The sequence below is a fragment of the Eulemur rufifrons genome, chromosome 2 (genome assembly GCF_041146395.1).
Source record: "Eulemur rufifrons isolate Redbay chromosome 2, OSU_ERuf_1, whole genome shotgun sequence".
In the NCBI taxonomy this organism is placed as follows: domain Eukaryota; kingdom Metazoa; phylum Chordata; class Mammalia; order Primates; family Lemuridae; genus Eulemur; species Eulemur rufifrons.
The window spans coordinates 93,003,791-93,020,243 of NC_090984.1; the positions used below are offsets into that span (position 1 = coordinate 93,003,791).

At 57.9% G+C, this 16,453-nt stretch overlaps 2 protein-coding genes across 2 annotated transcripts in view; one reads left to right on the plus strand and one right to left on the minus strand.

Annotated features, from left to right (window-relative positions):
• The window catches only part of PLEKHG3 (pleckstrin homology and RhoGEF domain containing G3), a 39,929-nt gene extending 29,129 nt beyond the window's left edge, over positions 1 to 10,800 (plus strand). Inside the window, exons 9-17 of the mRNA XM_069487597.1 lie at positions 106 to 198; positions 451 to 537; positions 787 to 820; positions 1,130 to 1,228; positions 3,948 to 3,986; positions 4,398 to 4,417; positions 5,712 to 5,825; positions 7,583 to 8,993; positions 9,479 to 10,800. Coding sequence (XP_069343698.1) covers positions 106 to 198; positions 451 to 537; positions 787 to 820; positions 1,130 to 1,228; positions 3,948 to 3,986; positions 4,398 to 4,417; positions 5,712 to 5,825; positions 7,583 to 8,993; positions 9,479 to 10,215 — 2,634 coding nt within the window. The 3' untranslated portion in view covers positions 10,216 to 10,800. The remainder of the gene's footprint in view (positions 1 to 105; positions 199 to 450; positions 538 to 786; positions 821 to 1,129; positions 1,229 to 3,947; positions 3,987 to 4,397; positions 4,418 to 5,711; positions 5,826 to 7,582; positions 8,994 to 9,478) is intronic.
• Positions 10,801 to 15,099: 4,299 nt separating this feature from the next.
• The window catches only part of SPTB (spectrin beta, erythrocytic), a 65,513-nt gene continuing 64,159 nt past the window's right edge, over positions 15,100 to 16,453 (minus strand). Inside the window, exons 33-35 of the mRNA XM_069465054.1 lie at positions 15,795 to 15,968; positions 15,454 to 15,496; positions 15,100 to 15,267 (exon numbers count right to left, since the gene is read on the minus strand). Of these exons, the coding sequence (XP_069321155.1) occupies positions 15,100 to 15,267; positions 15,454 to 15,496; positions 15,795 to 15,968 (385 nt within the window). The remainder of the gene's footprint in view (positions 15,268 to 15,453; positions 15,497 to 15,794; positions 15,969 to 16,453) is intronic.

The window sequence follows — 16,453 nt, forward strand, 5'->3', positions numbered from 1 at the left end:
TAACGAGGCCGCCCTGTCTCCTGCGCTGCCTTCCCCTCTGCCCCTCCCCTACCCCCCCCCCCAGACCCGGGCCTTTGCACATGACGCCGTTTCCCTCTGCCCCAGTGCTCCTCCCTGATGCTGATCGAGAGCACCAGAGACTCCCTGTGCTTCACCGTCACCCACTACAAGCACAGCAAGCAGCAGTACAGCATCCAGGTGAGGGCGGGCCTGCACGGGGCTGGGGAACAAGACCCCAAGGACACCTGTGTGTGACTCCTGGCTCCTCTGCTCACCTGGCTGCCCCAAGCCCCAGGGTCTCCATGTGTAAAGCAGGGGCCGTTGCAGGCACCCCTCGGGGACATGGGGAGGAGTCAAGCCAACCTCACAGAGGCCCCAGTAGGGTCCCTCTTTCCAGCTCTCTCCCCTGGGCATAATGACCCTGGGTCCCTTTCCCTTGGATCCTCCCAGGCCAAGACGGTGGAGGAGAAGCGGAGCTGGACTCACCACATCAAGAGGCTCATCCTGGAGAACCACCATGCCACCATTCCCCAGAAGGTGAGCTACAGGGTGCCCCTGGCTCCCGGTGGGGTGCAGGGGGAACATGTCCCTTTGAGCCAGCTCCAGAGGGTCTGCTGGGGTCCCATCTGCTGGGTGCTGGCTCCACTGGACAGTGGGTCAGTACAGCAGATGGCACAGGCCTTGGTGCAGCACTGTGGGGTGTCCTGTACAGCACGAGTGGGTCCCTGGGTGAGGGAGGCACAGCACTCACCAGGGTGGTGACAGGTGGGTTTCCTTCCCTTCCAGGCCAAGGAAGCCATCTTGGAAATGGATTCCTATTGTAAGTGTACCCCTTTCTGCTGGTTTTATCCCTAACTGTGCACATTGCTGGGTCAGGCTGCCCCTGGGGAAGCTTTGCCTGATGTTTTTATTCCAGAAGCAGGGAGGTCAGGGCCAGGGGTCCATTGCACAGTTAGGGACATGGTCCTGCTGAGGGGCCCGAAGCTCCCAGGCTGGAAGATGGGGGGAGCTCGGGAGGCTTCTGGCCCCCGGAGCTGGGTAGGTGGCAGAGGTGTGGCCAGGTGTGGGCAGGGTCTAGGCCGAGGCTGACTGGGAGCCAAAAGCCTGATTGTCTGTGTCCTGGGTGCAGATCCCAATCGGTACCGCTACAGCCCAGAGCGGCTGAAGAAGGCGTGGTCCTCCCAGGATGAGGTGTCCACCCACGTGCGCCAGGGGCGCCGGCAATCTGGTAAGGGAAAGTCTGTAGGTGCAGGAGCCCTTTTCTTTGGACCCTTGGCCAGGCCAGGGACCAGCTGCAGCTCTCACCTCTCTAGAAATCCTGTGCTCAGGCTGCCCCCACCAGGAACCCTGGGCCCTTCTTGCCCCCCAGTGCTAGGCAAACCCCCATTTTGAAGGCCCTAGGAATACTTGTTCACTCGGGCCTTGGCACCCCTTCTCAGTGGCTCCCTTTTGATATAAACCTCCCCCCTTTGGCACTCGGAATACTGAGCCAGCCAGGAGCAACTCGGACATCGTGGATGGTCTCCAGCCAGTCCTGGAGCAACGGAGCAGAAGCAGGACGTGGGGAAAATGAGTTAGACTGCAAGTGGCACCAAAACCAGACAGGAAATATTGACTTTGGGTCTCAGGAAAAAGTTCCATTTTTCTCTCCTGGGTTTTCTTCCATCACTGGTGTTGCTACCGTGTCCTTGGATTTCTTGGAATGAATTGTCTATTTAAAAAGGGAAAACCTTGCTTTTGCTCTTAGCTCTGTGGCAATGAGAGTGTGTTTTCTATGTCTGCTTTTTTGCTACTATTCTATTGTGGTCCAGGATGGGCCTGGCATAAGCTAGGTGCCTACCAAACGTATAGCTGCGGTGGGGAGCGAGAGCTGTCTTAAGGCCCTGAGAGAGAAAGATTCTAGAGTGACCAAGAGCAGTGTCCTGGCCGGGACTCACAGGGGTGCTGGGTTTTGATTGGCCATGACCCACGGGCCCTCTGAACACGTGTGTGGATTGACCTGTGGGCTTTGGCCTTCTAGAAGGTGGAACCAGGTGGTCTCTGGAAACCTTTGTGTTTTTGTGTTGTCTGGTGTTGCTCTGGGTGGATCTTGAACCTTAGGCAATCTAGCTACAGTTGCAAAAGTTTGATGGTTAAAAGCCCCACATTGGGAGTGTTATTTTCTTAATCCCTGGCCTTCTTTCTTTCCTTTCCTTTCTTCTCCCGTAATTCTCTCCCTGCCCCCCTTAACTCGCCATGATATGGAATTGGAAGCTTCGGCACATGGAAGTATTCAGCAAGTGATAGTGTTGGTTGTAGTAACAGTAACTCAAGTTAGCTATCCCAGGCATCCAGGAAATGCGCCATTTTAGAGAGCTGAAATTTCCACATGGCTGAGATTTTAGCTTGTAAATACTAAAAGAGTTGGCATTTTTAAAATTTGTTGGTTGGTTTTTTTGTTTGTTTTACCTCTTATGAAACAGACATAAACATCTCTAAAGCATGTTTTGTACTCTTGAGCTTCTAAAATATCGGGTGCTGACCACGGGTGAACTCTTCCTTTTCTGGAGTCGGTGTGACAGGATCGCTTCTGCTGTGTGAGCTGCCGGGGGGGCGGGGGGGGGGCAGGGGTTGCCCTAGACACAGCCTGCATGGAAGGTGTCGTTCCTCTGCGGCAGTGAAAAATGTTCGTTCTCATCGATCTGAGCATATTTGTTTGTAGCATCCCTTCTTTCCCTTCTGTCTGTTGGAATTCAGTCGGTTGAACCCGTGGGAACCGGGTGTAAAAGTAGACCGGGGTGCGGGGGTGGGGAGGTTGCCAAGAGAAAGGACCCGGGCTGTGTGCAGGAGGAGCTGTCGCGAGGCACGGCCGTCTACTCTGACTGCCTGAGGTCATCTCTGCTTCCTACTTGCAGAGAGCTGAGGTAGGCAGACAGGTGCACTTATGGATAAGCAAGGTCTATCATTGTATCTTAAATATTTGTCGCTTATTAAATATTCTTGATTACAAGTTTTAAAATGGAAGAATAGGAGCTTTTCTATTTCCTACTATGAAACAATGAGTTGTTTGCGTACACTGATGGAGATAGAGTGTGTGTCTGTTGCGTTTGTGCGTCTCAGGAGAAAGACAGTTCTTCAGTAGACTCTCCTGCTGAGGAACAGCTAAGAGACCTTAATAGACTTTCCTTCTGGCTCCAAGTTCATAGAAATCATGGCCATCCCTGGGCCTCCCACTGAACACCAGCTGGGCAAAGATAGGGTTGGGCTAAGGCCAAGGCTCTGGAGAGAGCGGTACCTTGAGACAACATCCTCTCACTCCTCCCCTCCGTTCTCAGGTGTGTCCCCAGAAAGGCTGGGGTACAAGGGGATGGCACTTACAGCCTAATGGGTGTGTTTTGTATCCTGTCCCCAGAGCCTGGTCACTCCCGGTACCGCCGGGCAACACTCCCCAGCGAGCAGCGAGGCTTCCTGATGCCAGGCCTTAAGGGCCGTAGAAAGTCGGGTGCGACCTCCGCTTTCCAGCTGGGGCGCTGTCAGGGGGCTTGGCGGTGGGTGCGGCTCGTGTGCTGAAGTGCTTATTGCAGGGGAGGTGGGGGCTTGAGGTAGAGCCAGAGATGTGGCTGGTTGTCCGAAGGGGCAGCATGGGGCTCAGTCCCCTCGAAGAGGCTCCTGTGCCGTGGGCCCTGGGCGGGGTGCGCTGATGCAGGGACCCTGGGCAGTGCTGCTCCTGTGGGGCTGGCGGTCACTGTGAAGGTCCCTGGAGCTGGATGGGACCTGCCTACCTGGTGGGGGGGCATGAGAGTGCTCACCGACACTGTGGAGGGCAGCCGCCCTGAGGCCCGAGGGCTGCTGGGGCCAGGCCAGGCTGGACTTTGAGCTGGTGATGGGCTGGTGGCGCTGTGAGCTTGCGAGGCCCAGGCCAGCTGTCTCCTGGCCTGTGCTGATTGCCCATTTGCTTTCCTCCTCAGAGCCAACCAAACACCTGCTCAGGCAAGCGAGCGAGAAAGGTGAGTGTGCGAGGGGTGCGCAGCCGATCCCGTTGAGCTGGGGGAGGAGGGCGAAGCAGGTACCCACCTGGGGAGGGTTTTGCCGAGAACAGTTCAGAGGGGACTCTGCCCCTCTTTGCTGTCTGAGGGGCGCTGGAGCTCTCCCCACGGGCATGCTTTGCTCCCGCCCCCTCTCCTCAGTAACAGCAGGAGCCAAGCGACAGGCGCAGACCTGCTCTGCGTCCCTGGGCTCCTGTTCCATCACTCGTTCCTTTGAAAGCCCAGGAGACTGGGTGAGGGTTCTGGGAGCAGGAGCCCCCGTTGCGGCCTTCCCCTTTGGCCTCCGTACAGAGACTCTTTCTCCTGCTCATTGATCTCTTCCCCTCCCTCGCCCCTCGCCCACGTGCTGGGACCTGGTGACGGTGTCAGCAGCCAGCGAAACAGGAATGAAGGTGAGGCCAGTGGGCAGTGGGGGCCAGGGAGGGGATGGGATGGGACTGCCCCGCTCAGCCCCTGGCCCTGTAGCCCTCCTTGTCCTCATTCACTCCACACATACCTGTCAAGCACCCACCATGTGCCAGGCTCTGTGGCACAAGGGTCACGGAGATTAATGAGACATGGCCCTTGCCCGGGGGCCCCTTCTGCCCCTGCGAGTGGCTGCCCAGCCTGGATTCTCTTACATTTCCTTCTCTCTGGGCAGGCAGGCTTCTTTGGGTTCTGAGTTCTTGAGCAGCCTTCCCGCTCCTGCCCGGACCCCAGTAGAGACCTGGGGTTGGGCATGTAGATATGGCTGCCTGTGCGAGGCCTCCCCACCCCCAACTGCCTGCAGGAGGAGGGGACATTGCCCAAGAGGCTGGTCACGAGGGGGTCTTGTGCTCTGAACAGCATGCAGGCAGCGCTGGCACCCTCCTGGACTTTGAGCAGCCCGCCCGTACGCGGGGCCTACAGCCGGAGGCTCAGGGGGCTGCTCAGGAGGGGCAGGAGGAAGAGGAGGAGGTGGTCGAGGAGGAGGAGGAGGAGGAGGAAGAGCAGGCCTTTCAGGTTTCTCTGGAGGACCTGGCAGGGCATGAAGGCAGCGAGAAGGGGACTGGGCCAGAGCTCCCAGGCTCGGAGGAGGAGGAGGAGGAGGAGGAGGAGGAGAGCCTGGCAGTGGCGGAGCAGGTAGCCGACTTTGCCAGCTCCCTGCTGGCCGCCCTCCACTGCTGGCACTATCGGGCCAACGCTTTACTTTTCTCCCGGGGCGCTATGGTGAGGTGTCTCTCTGATCTCCCCTCCTCCTTGCATGTTCCCTGGCACGTGCATGCCCCTCAAGAGTCCCCTCCGCTTCTCTCCCACCCGCCCTGCCTCCTTTACTCCTGCCCTCAGCACCTCTTAACCCCTCACTCGCTGTCACGCCCTGGTGAGCCCCTGGCATGTGCTGCTCCAGTCTCGGGCGCTAACCAGTGTAACGCCCAGGGGGCATGACGAATGGGGTGGGCTGGTGGGGGAAGGGAGAGGCTGGCACACGGTGGGGCTGGGAAGGTCAGGTCCACCTGGCCTGGAGGGGAAGGTGAGCTTGGCTGTTCTGAAGCCACCTGCCTGCAAGGGTTTCTACCGCCCAGGCCTGGCAGTTCCAGTTGGCTCTGGACTGGCTCAGGGCAGCCCAGCCCCCCCCCGGAGGCCCAGGAGGTGCTGCCCATGTTGGGATGCAGAAGGGCCCAGCTCCCAACTGTCCTGGAGTTGACAACTGACCTCTGCTTCCTGCAGGGGAAGGGGCGCAGGGAGTCTGAAGGCCCCAAGAGCTGCAGAAATCCCAGTGGCCGGTCCCCAACCAGTGCTGAGAAGCGCATGAGCTTCGAGTCCGTCTCTTCCCTGCCAGAGGTGAGCAGCCAGCAGGTGGTATGGAGATAGTACAGACGTATCTGGAGGCCAGATCCCCAGGGCTGCAGGTGCAGCTTTCAGGCCTGGGCTTTTCGGTTGGGCCAGTGGGAACAGAGATTCCCCCAACCCCCAGGACTCTTGCCCCTTCAGGAAGACTGTTCGGCCTAATGGTGTGTGGTTTGATGAGCAGACTGCCCCTTCGTATGAATTAGAAAAAGATGCTCCTTCCTTTGGGCAGACATAGTCCTGTGCCAAGGGGCACAGCTAGTGGAAATGAACCAGATTTTAACCCCCTTGGCCAGCCACCTTGTTAGGGCACAGGGCCCTGCCCCGCCAGCATGCCAGACATTTAAATCACACCTGGGCAAAGGGGTAGGGTGTTGGTTTCTATTGGGTACCTCCTACATGACTGATGTTTTCTCTCTTCCTTCTATTTGCCCATAAGAGCTCTAGAAGGAAAATGGCTCTGAGAGGTTATGTGCCTGACCCTGAGCAGCTTCTGAGATCAAACTTGGGTCTCTGACTCAGGCCCGCTCTGCTCTTCCCATCACCCCATGCTGTCTGCAACTTGTGTGGAGCTCTGAGTCCTTTGCTTTCCCAAAATCATAAGGGAAAGGTTATGAGCTGAGACCTAGACCTCACGTTGGGCCTCATAGCCAGGACTGGGAAGCCTGGGTAACAAGGGACAGGAATGTAGCATGGCGTCATAGTTGGTTCGGGCTGCTATAGCAAAATGCCTTAGGCTGGGTAGCATGTATTCAGTGTTCTGCAGTCTGGGAATTCTCAGATCAAGGTGCCTGCAGGTTTGGTGCCTGGTGAGGGCTTGCTCTCTGCTTCGTAGATAACACCTCCTTGCTGTGTCCTCACATGGGGCAGACAATTAAGCTCCCTCGAGCCTCTTTGATGAGAGCACTGAGCCCATTCGTGAGGGGGGGCTCTCGTGGTGGCTGGTGGCTACAGTGTTGGATGGTGCAGGTTATGAGTCCTACTCTGCAGATTCTGGACTAGCACAAACGGAATCAGATCCGATTCCTCAGAATTTAGCCTTTGCTCTTCTCCCTAAAGACCTCTCTGGAAAGCTGCCTATCCCAGCCAGTTTTGTGGTTCAAATTGCCTCCAAGGTGGTCAAGAGGGAATTCTCAAGTTTACCTCCCTCCTTGCCCATATGCAGTTGTGCTGGGCCCACAGGTGCTGAGGCTGGCTGGGAGGGGCCACATTCCTGGTCCTCACCCTGTGACGGGGCCCCAGCATGTTTCCTTGATGCCCTCTGGACCCTGATCCACACGGAGGGCCCTGGCCCCTCAGAGAAATTGGAATGGCCTCTCCTGTTGCTCAGGCCTGGGTTTGCACCCCAGAACCCCCAAGTGGGGAGCCTCTGGGGCTTTAGGAAGCTGCCTTCCCATCAGATGGGAGCAGGCCACTGGGTGCCTGACCCAACATCGTGTGTCCCCACTATGGTTCCAGGCAGGCTGCCCCTGAGGTGTCGCCAGCCCATACCATCTGCGTTCCTAGCGTTCTCCTTGGGGTTTAGGGCATGTGCCCAGGACCCCAGCTGCAGGGTGACTAAAGGACACGATCGTGTTCCTCTCCCTAAGGACCCATCGCCCTACTTTGGGTCGTGCTCATTCTGGTTGCCTTGAGTCCTAAACTGCAGGGCCCCTCCCTGGGCTTTGAGCAGGCTGTGCTATCCCCTCAGCCCCTAGGTCTCATGAAGGAAGTTTTTTTTACTCATGTGAGCTCTCTCCACGATGTTCCAGGCTGAGCCAGACGCTGAGCCTGGGACCGAGCAGGAGGTGTTTGCTGCCATGGAAGGTACCAGTGCCGAGGAGATGCCTTCAGACACAGAGTCTCCAGAAGCACTGGAGACACAGCTTGACGCCCACCAGGGGCTGCTGGGGATGGACCACCCAGGTGACATGGTGAACTTCGTGGTGGCCGAGAGCACCGAGGACCTTAAGGCCCTGAGCAGTGAGGAGGAGGAAGAAATGGGGACCGCCCAGGAGCCCGAGAGCCTCCTGCCACCCTCCGTGCTAGACCAGGCCAGCGTCATTGCTGAGAGATTCGTCAGCAGCTTCTCCCGACGGAGCAGCCTGGCGCTGGAGGACGGCAAGTCCAGTGGGTTCGGGACCCCACGGCTGGTCAGCCGCAGCAGCAGTGTGCTCAGCCTGGAGGGCAGTGAGAAGGGCCTGGCCCGGCGTGGCAGCGCCTCTGACTCCCTCAGCTGTCAGCTCCCCCCAGAAGTGGATGTCAGTGTCGGGGTAGCCGCAGAGGACAGCCCTTCTGTCAATGGGACAGAGCCCCCAAACCCAGGCTGCCCCATAGAGCCTGACAGGTCTTCCTGTAAGAAGAAGGAATCCATGCTCTCCACCCGGGACCGGTTGTTGCTGGACAAAATTAAGAGCTATTATGAAAATGCAGAACACCACGATGCGGGCTTTAGCGTCCGGCGCCGGGAGAGCCTCTCCTACATCCCCAAAGGACTGGTCAGAAACTCGGTCACCAGGTTCAACAGCCTTCCCAGGCCAGACCCGGAGCCGGTGGCCCCAGTGGGGCGCAAGAGACAAGTGGGCTCCCGGCCGGCTTCGTGGGCTCTATTTGATCTCCCAGGACCAAGCCAGGCAGGCGTGGCGGATCCGCCTCCTATCACAGATGCTGAGTTCCGCCCATCTTCCGAAATTGTGAAGATCTGGGAGGGGATGGAGTCTTCCGGGGAGAGCCCTCGGAAGGGGACGGGCCATGGCCAGGCCAATGGCTTTGACCTGCACGAGCCGCTCCTCATCCTGGAGGAGCACGAGCTGGGAGCCATCACCGAGGAGTCGGCCACTGCCTCTCCGGAAAGTGCCTCGCCCACCGAGCGTCCCAGCCCAGCCCACCTGGCCCGGGAGCTGAAAGAGCTGGTGAAGGAGCTGAGCAGCAGCACCCAGGGAGAGCTGGTGGCCCCACTGCACCCCCGCATCGTGCAGCTCTCCCACGTGATGGACAGCCATGTGAGCGAGCGCGTCAAGAACAAGGTCTACCAGCTGGCCCGCCAGTACAGCCTCCGCATCAAGAGCAGCAAGTCGGCTAGGCCACCGCTGCCCTGGGAAAAGGCGGCTCCCGAGAGGGATGGGAAGAGAGGCACCGTTCCCTGCCTACAGGAGGAGGCTTGGGAGCCATCCGGTGGCAAAGGTATGACAGGAGTGGGGAGTGGGCCCTTCTCGCAAGTCTGGGCATTAAAGAGCCAAGGAGGAGCCAGTTGGCTCCTAGGGGAAAGTGGCCTTTAAAAACCTCTAGCAGAAAGAGGAGCTGGACCCCGAGCACCGGCCACCAGGCCAACACTCGGAGGCCAGGTCTGCACTCCTAGGAGCCCTTCTGATGCCCTCAGCTCCAGCCCTTCCTGGCCAACAGAGACCTTTGGGGGAAACTGGCCATCTTTACCAGGATGGGGCAGAAGCTCTCATCTCTTCCTTTGACTCCTGGCCCCTTCCGCTGCCGCCTTCTTCCCATTGCCCTTCGATAGAGGGGCTATAGGTGGTAAATGAGATTCCTCTCCCAGTACACCCTAACCCCAACAACCAGCCTTGCCTGGAAGTGAGGCGGGGATGGCTCAGAGCCCTCCCTCGCGGCTCTCCTGTCCTGCCCAGGGATTCAGGCAGCCTCCCCTCTCCTCGCAGGTAAGAGAAAGCCAGTGCTGTCCCTCCTCGACTATGAGCCTCTGGTGGTCCAGGAGCATGGCCCCCCCAAGCCCTCCTCTGCTGGGGAGACGGCACCACGGCGTTTCTCCTCCAGCCCTTCTACTGCCAGCCCGAGGACCACCTCGCCTCGGGCCCGGTCCTCCTCTCGAAGTCCCCGAAGCCCCTTCGACACTGAGACCTTCAACTGGCCTGACGTCCGAGAGCTCTGCTCCAAGTACGCCTGCCACGATGAGGCTCTCCGGGCCGAGGGCAGCCAGTCCCGTGGCCCACCCGTCAACCGGAGCCGCTCGCTGCCCGAGAACATGGTGGAGCCGCCTCTGTCTGGCAGGGTGGACCGCTCCTGCAGCCTGAACACCACGAGGGGCAAGGGAGGCCGAGAGGCTGCCCAGCCCCAGCCCCCCCGGTCTCCACCCCAAATCGGCATGGATGGAGGTGAGGCCTTGTTTGTCACCGCAGACCTCACCCTGGAGGACAACCGGCGGGTGATTATCATGGAGAAGGGGCCCCTTCCTGGCCCCACTGCAGGGCTGGAGGAGGAGGGCAAGGGGCAGGGACCAAGCTCACCAGCAGCCCTGGCGGGGCAGGGCCAGGATTGCCGGGAGTCTCTAGAGTGCTGGCCGAAGGAAGAGAGCGCCAGGGACCCAACAGACCCAAGCCAGCAGGGCAGAGTGAGAAACCTGAGAGAGAAATTCCAGGCCTTGAACTCTGTAGGTTGACTCTGACTCCTGGGGGAAGGAGTCATGTTGAGGTTGGGAAGAGCCTGGGTCACAGGAGCCCTGCCCACGGCCGGCAGAAGGCTGTCCCCGCCGCTGTCCTGGAAGAACGCTCCCATGTGCGGTGGACTCACTGCTGCCCGTGCTGTGTGCTGGTGCTTGTGACAGCTTTCCACAGGCCCGATGAGCCACTCTTCCCCTCTGAGGCCGATGTGCCACTTTCCTTGTAAATAGTTCTTCTCTGGTAAGAAGCCAAATACTGAAGCTCACCTCTTCCCAGGAAGAGCAAGCTCCACTCAGGCCACTGCCAGCCCGAGGAGCCCACCCCAGGGAGACTTGGGAAGGGGCCTGGGGGTCTTTGCTCTTTAACTGTGCCTTTCCTTAGGATCCAGGCAGGAATGAAGCCAATAATTTATTGCTTTCCATTCTGTGGCGTGTGTGTGCACATGTGAGTGTGTGTCCTCTTGTTGTTTATGCCCCTCCTGTGAGGAATGTAACAGATTCAGTTCAGGTACTCTGAGGGTTGTCTCGCTGACCCTGTGGTTGTCGCTAATGTACACACATTTCATTATTTGCCAATGGTGCAATAACCGCTGCTGACCAACCAACCTGTGTGCGGCCTCCTTACTGGGCCCGGTGGGGTGGGGAGGGTTGTTCGTGGGCCAGGGATGTCTTAGGGAGCAGGGACACGGGGGCTGTTCCTTCCACACCCATTCGTCGTCCAGCTCACGATGTATAAGGTACCAGGGTGCTGCAGGGGAGGCGGGAGTCGAGGGCAGGAGCTTGCTCTCCTGCTCCCATGGGTTTCTCTGTCTGCCCACAGCTGGCCGTCCTGTCTGGGGTGGGGACCCCGCCTGCCAGCCTGTGGCTTTTTTCCCCCAAGAGGCCAAAGTTGGACTAAAAAAAGGGCGGGAGGGTGATGGAACATTTTTCTAAGGAGCAGATGTTTCCGATGTCTGGTGCCTTTTGCTCTCCTCTCCCTCTCCAGTTCCCACGAGACATCCGGGAAGGCAAGGACTCTCAACTTGGAGCCTAGAAATATCTTAAAAAGTGGCTTGCAGCATTGGGTGAGGAGTGCAAGTGCACTTTTCTGGGATGGGTCCTCTGTTTTCATTGCATTCTTAAAAATGTCTTTGATTCAAAAGAGCTGGGAATGTCTCCCGGCTTCAGTTGGGTTTTCTGCCCGCTCTCCATGGAGGACCAGCTTTGTTTTGCCTGGTTGGTTCCTGGGGGGTAGGGGGTAGGGGGCCTGGGAGGAGGGGGGCTGCAGGGCCCAGGTGGTAGAGCTGTCTGACGAGCGTTCCACAGGTCTGCGGGGTCAGGGTCCCTTGGGTCTTCTGACCTAGGAACACGGGCTCAACCTGCAGTTGGGCCTGCGGAGTCCAGCAAGGGTCCAGGGAAGATCAGAGGCAAGTGCTGCCCTCTTTGGAGCAGCAGCAGCACGGGGCAGTGATGCTGTGTTCTGCTACCTGCCCTGAATCTTCTGTGGTCACTTCCACAGTCACTGAGAACTGGCTCTGCCCAGGCCAGTCTCAGGATGTGACGCTGAGTGGCCACAGTGTACTGGACGGTGTGAGAGTCAGGCCACCCAGGTTCTCATCCCAGCCTCGCCATTAGCTGGCTGGGTCACCTACACTCTTACTTTTTTCTCATCTATACGTTGAAAGATGGATGAGTCACTGTTTCCCAAACTCCGACGAGGACTCTTAGTTGTAGCTAACCCCTTCCCCAGGAAGCCCTTACACAGCCATCCAGGTGTGTCTGGGAACCTGGGGAGCCTTCTGAGGACTGGCAGTGCCTGCGTCCATTCCCCCCAGACCCCGTGAAACTGTGCCCAGAGATGAATCCAGGCAGATTCTGGTGATTCTGCCATCCAACAGGTGCTGAGATCTGCCCTGAGCTCCATGGGGAAAGGCCTGGACTGATCTTTGCTTAGAAAGGATTTTGCTTAAGGTGATGAAATGCGCTAGTGAGCAAGCTTTTCCCAGGGACAAACCAGAGTCTGGCTATCCTTCTGTCCCCATGGTGCCAGCCCTGCCCTGTTGGGCCCAGTTCAAAGGGAAACAAGGCTAGTCAAATAAGAAACTGAGAGAAATATGGAGCATTATTGATTTATTAGAAAAACTAGTAAATGGGTTTCCTCTGGTTGGTTGGAAGCACAGTTGAGCAAGTGGAGGACATGGCCCAGCCGGCCCCAGGGCCAGCCCAGATTGCATGGTCTGTGCCCAGCTGGGTTGCTTTCCTCTGCAGCCACCTCCTCCTTGTGTCCTCCCTGAGCTTGCTTGTCCAAGGGACCAAGCTGTGTGGTCCTCTGGGCTCTTCCTCCTCTGGATTTTCGTCCCTTCCCACTGAGGGAGGAAGGGGAGCCAGGACCAGCCTAGGGGACCCTGGCTGGCCCTGATAGGAAGGGGGTGTTGAGGAGGGAAGCTGAGCTTTGCACAGGCCTCCCATGTGGGTGCCAGTGGAGGTGTGTTGGGGGAGCCCAAGGACCTCCACACCTCAGTTGAGGCCCAAGGATGCAGGGGAAGGAGAAGGGGAGGGAGGACCACCTGACCATACCCAGAAGGAGCTTCCTCTGAACTGCCCTGGGGAGGAAGCCTGTTATGCTGGTGTGGACTAGAGCTGTGTCAACCTAGTTTGGGAGTACCGTCAAGGCAAGACTGCAAACGTGTAAGAACAAAAAAGAAACCTTGCCAGGGCACCAGCAGAGCTTAGCCCTGGCGTGGCACAGGGTCTCCCAAAGCTGGGCACCTGCAGTCTCAGTCCAGTTGGTCAAGTGTCTTGGGGCCTGGGTGATGTGGGAGGGATGCGTGGGGAGCTGGCAAGAGATGGTGGGTCACATGCAGCTGGCTGCCCTTGCCCCATCCAGGGGACCTGGGGTGGTGGACTCCTAGCTCTTCCCTTGGAGCCCTTTCTTTCTTAGGTCTGTGGAATTGCTTGCTGGAAATTGCTCACTTTAAGTGCTCCTTTGGCACACGTTGGGGGGAGAAGGTGGGCCCTTGTCCAGGGAAACAGTTGAGGGAGATGCACCTCTACCCTTCAGCAAGGAACCTGCTCTCTGCCCCAGAGAAGGACATGCCTTTGAATGCACCAAAGGCCTCCTTTATTGCTGGGTGAGTGTAGTCACTCCACTGCCTTGGTTTCCCCAGATGTAGAAAGAGGCTGGTGAACCGACCCACACTAGGTTCCCCGTAGAAGCAGAGCGCTCTAGGGCCATATGTGTTGAGGCCAAATGAAGACCGTGGCCACAGAGGTGGGAACGTCTGACCTGGGGACGTCAGGCTGTGTCGGATAACTCTTGCCTCTTGTGGTACCTGTCTGCGGAAGTTAGCCTCACCCTGACGTGGTGTCAGGGCCACAGGGTGGACTGCATCTCTGCACTGTGACCGCACCGGTCGGTGCTAAGCATTTCTGGGAAGGCCTCGTGATTCTGGACGCCTGCCCCTGGGGCTTCTACCTGAGCCTCACCCTCTTCATCACGTACCTAAGGCTCCTTCCCACGGGGAAGGTGGTAGAAACAGTGTCTGCAGGCCCTGGGGACCTTTGTGGTCTCCCTGGGGGGGAACACCTTTTGCCCCCAACTTGCCCCCTCTTTTGGACCTAACCCCCATTAAGATGCTGGGCTGCAGGTGTGTTGCTTTCAGAGGAGAGTGGCGGGGAGACCCGTGTGGAATGAATGGTCTCTCTCCAGAAGTCTGACCTTGGCAGCATGGGGAAGGCCATCCCCAGGGATGTAGATTGCAGAGCCCCTTCCACTGTTTGGGGTTGGAGGGTGGTAGATGTGTGACCTCTGTACTCATGTGACCCCCAAGACCCAAAGCTAGGACCTTCAGGAGAAGCCAGCTTATGTCACATAGGTGGTAATACCTAGGTGTGGCCACATTTACCACCCTCAGGTGGTAGGGGATCAACTTTGCTGCCTGTCCAGTCAATACCCTACGATGGTACCAGCTGCACACAGGACACAACTGGGCATTTGGTTCTGGATGCTTCAGTCCAGCTGCCGGGCTATGCATCTTGTGTCCTGGGGGTCTACACTGTTTCCCTAAGGGGTCCTGTGTCTGGTGGGTATTGCTGGTTTGGCTGCTACTGAGAGTGAGGGGAGGGTCCCAGCATGGAGAGGCAGAGCCTCCGGCAGTGTGAGACCTATCTGTCACCCCTCAGGTCTGAGCCCTGACCCCTAAGCTCTAACGGGTTAGATGGTTTAGAGGAGGATGGTTTGAACTTGCCCATCCTCCCTTCACCTCCGCGGTGGGACCAAAGGGTGCTGGAGGGGGCAGGAGGCCCCTTCAGTCAGGACCCACCAACCTTGCAGGGTGCTCTTTTATGGTGAGAGGAGGAGAGGGGAAGGGATGTGGTGGCCCCCGAGGTGAGAGGCCCAGTTCTGAGGAAGCCTAGTGCGGAGGATGCTGGCGGCACCCAGGGCCCTGCATGCGGTCTTGTCCCCTCAGTCCCCCAGCAGCCCCCTGTGACCCACCTGAAGCCTCCTTCCTCATGTCCCTAGGGGGCAGGCCAGGCTCTTCCAGGGTCCTCTTCCCTTTCCCTTTCCTTGGTGGCGACCAGGTGGGAGGTGACCCCAAGCAAAGACTTGCTTTGGGGATGGGGAGCGTTTAAGGAACCCCTCAGCCACCTTCTCCAGCTTTTACGGGGTGTAGGGGACCAGTGAGCCCCCAGCTCGGGAGGAAGGCGGGAGAGAGGAGGGCGCCTGCCCCAGAACCGTTTCCTGCCCCCAGGCCCCGGGCCCGCAGAGGGCGCCAGAGGAGCGGAGCCCGGTCTGCGGGGCACCCGGTGGGCGGCGAAGGCAGCTCTTGCAGTGCAGCAGGCGGCTCGGCCGGAGCTGGCGGGCGGCAGGCGGGAGGAGGACCCACCCGCGAGGGCCACCAGGAGCTACTTCTTTTTGGGGAAGAAGCTGAATCTCTTCTCCTTGTCCTTCTTGCCGAGGCTGGCGTCCGGGCCGGAGAGGGAGGGCAGGGGCAGGCTCTGCGCCTTGACGCGGATGCTCTGGGACTCGTTGATGGCGGTGCTCACGCCCTGCAGCCAGGACAGCATCTCCTCCTGCGGGGCGGGAGGTCAGCGCCCAGTCTGGGAGGCACCACACCACCCACACTGCCGCCCCGGCAACGAAGGGTGCCCCTAGGACTGCCCATTTGGAGAGAGCCTTGAGAGCAAGAGGCTCCGGTCTCCACCTGACCCTTTGCTACACGTCTGGGCTAGGCTGCCCCACCCCCCACCCCCGCTTACCTCGTCCTTGCCATGGAAGAGCCACTCGCTGCCATTACTCAGCCTAGGAGGACAAAAGGTTTCTTGTCATGTGGCTACCCTCTGGGGGCCTGGGCAGAGGGCTGGCTCTGATCCCACAGTCCCCTGAGCCTAGTATGCAGAACCCTCCCAGGAGAGCGCAGCACCTGAGACGCAAGAGTCTGGACCATCAGCCTCTTTGATTTGAAAAATCCCTGAGGAGCAGCAGGTCCTAGAGCTGGGCCCATGCAATGGGCCTCGCCCTAGCCTTGTACTAAGGCCAGATTGGGCCATCAACCTGAGGGTTCAGGCCCAAGCAAGGGGCAGTGGACAGGAAGACCCACCTCAGCTTAAAGACATGCTTCTTCTTCTTGTAGTTGGCAGCAATCTCACAGATGGCATGTCTCAGGGCCAGGGGCTCCTCCCCATGGTAGGGCACCCCCAGGGCCAGGTTCTTGGCATCTTTGTAGAAGGTCAGCTCGCTGTTCCTGAGCACACAGTACAGATTGTTCCAGGACCTGCAAAGAAGCAGACAGGCAGGTCATCCACAGTCCCTATGCAGCATCTCTGTAATCGGTTCCTATAGCTTTACCAGTTTTTGATTTTTGCCCTGGTACGTAGTAACATATTTTATTTAAAAAAAATAAAAATCATCTGCATTTCATTACCTAATTTTTAATATTTTATGTATTCCTTCTAGTCTTCTATTCATGTAGTCACATTTTTTCTAGTCACATAGCTAAAATTAGATTATGTTATATGTTCAATTTTACATCCTGCTTCTAAGCTTAATGCTATATCATGAGTATTTCTCCATATCCTCAAATATTTCTTGAAATAATTTTAAATAGCTATATGGTATCCCATCACGTACATACAATTCACTTTATTGGTGGACCTTACAATACTGGAACATTTACCCACAATTTAAATAACAATGTGATGAACATTCTTATGCATCAATCTTTGCTTGCTTTGAGGTACATTTCTAGAAGTAGAATTA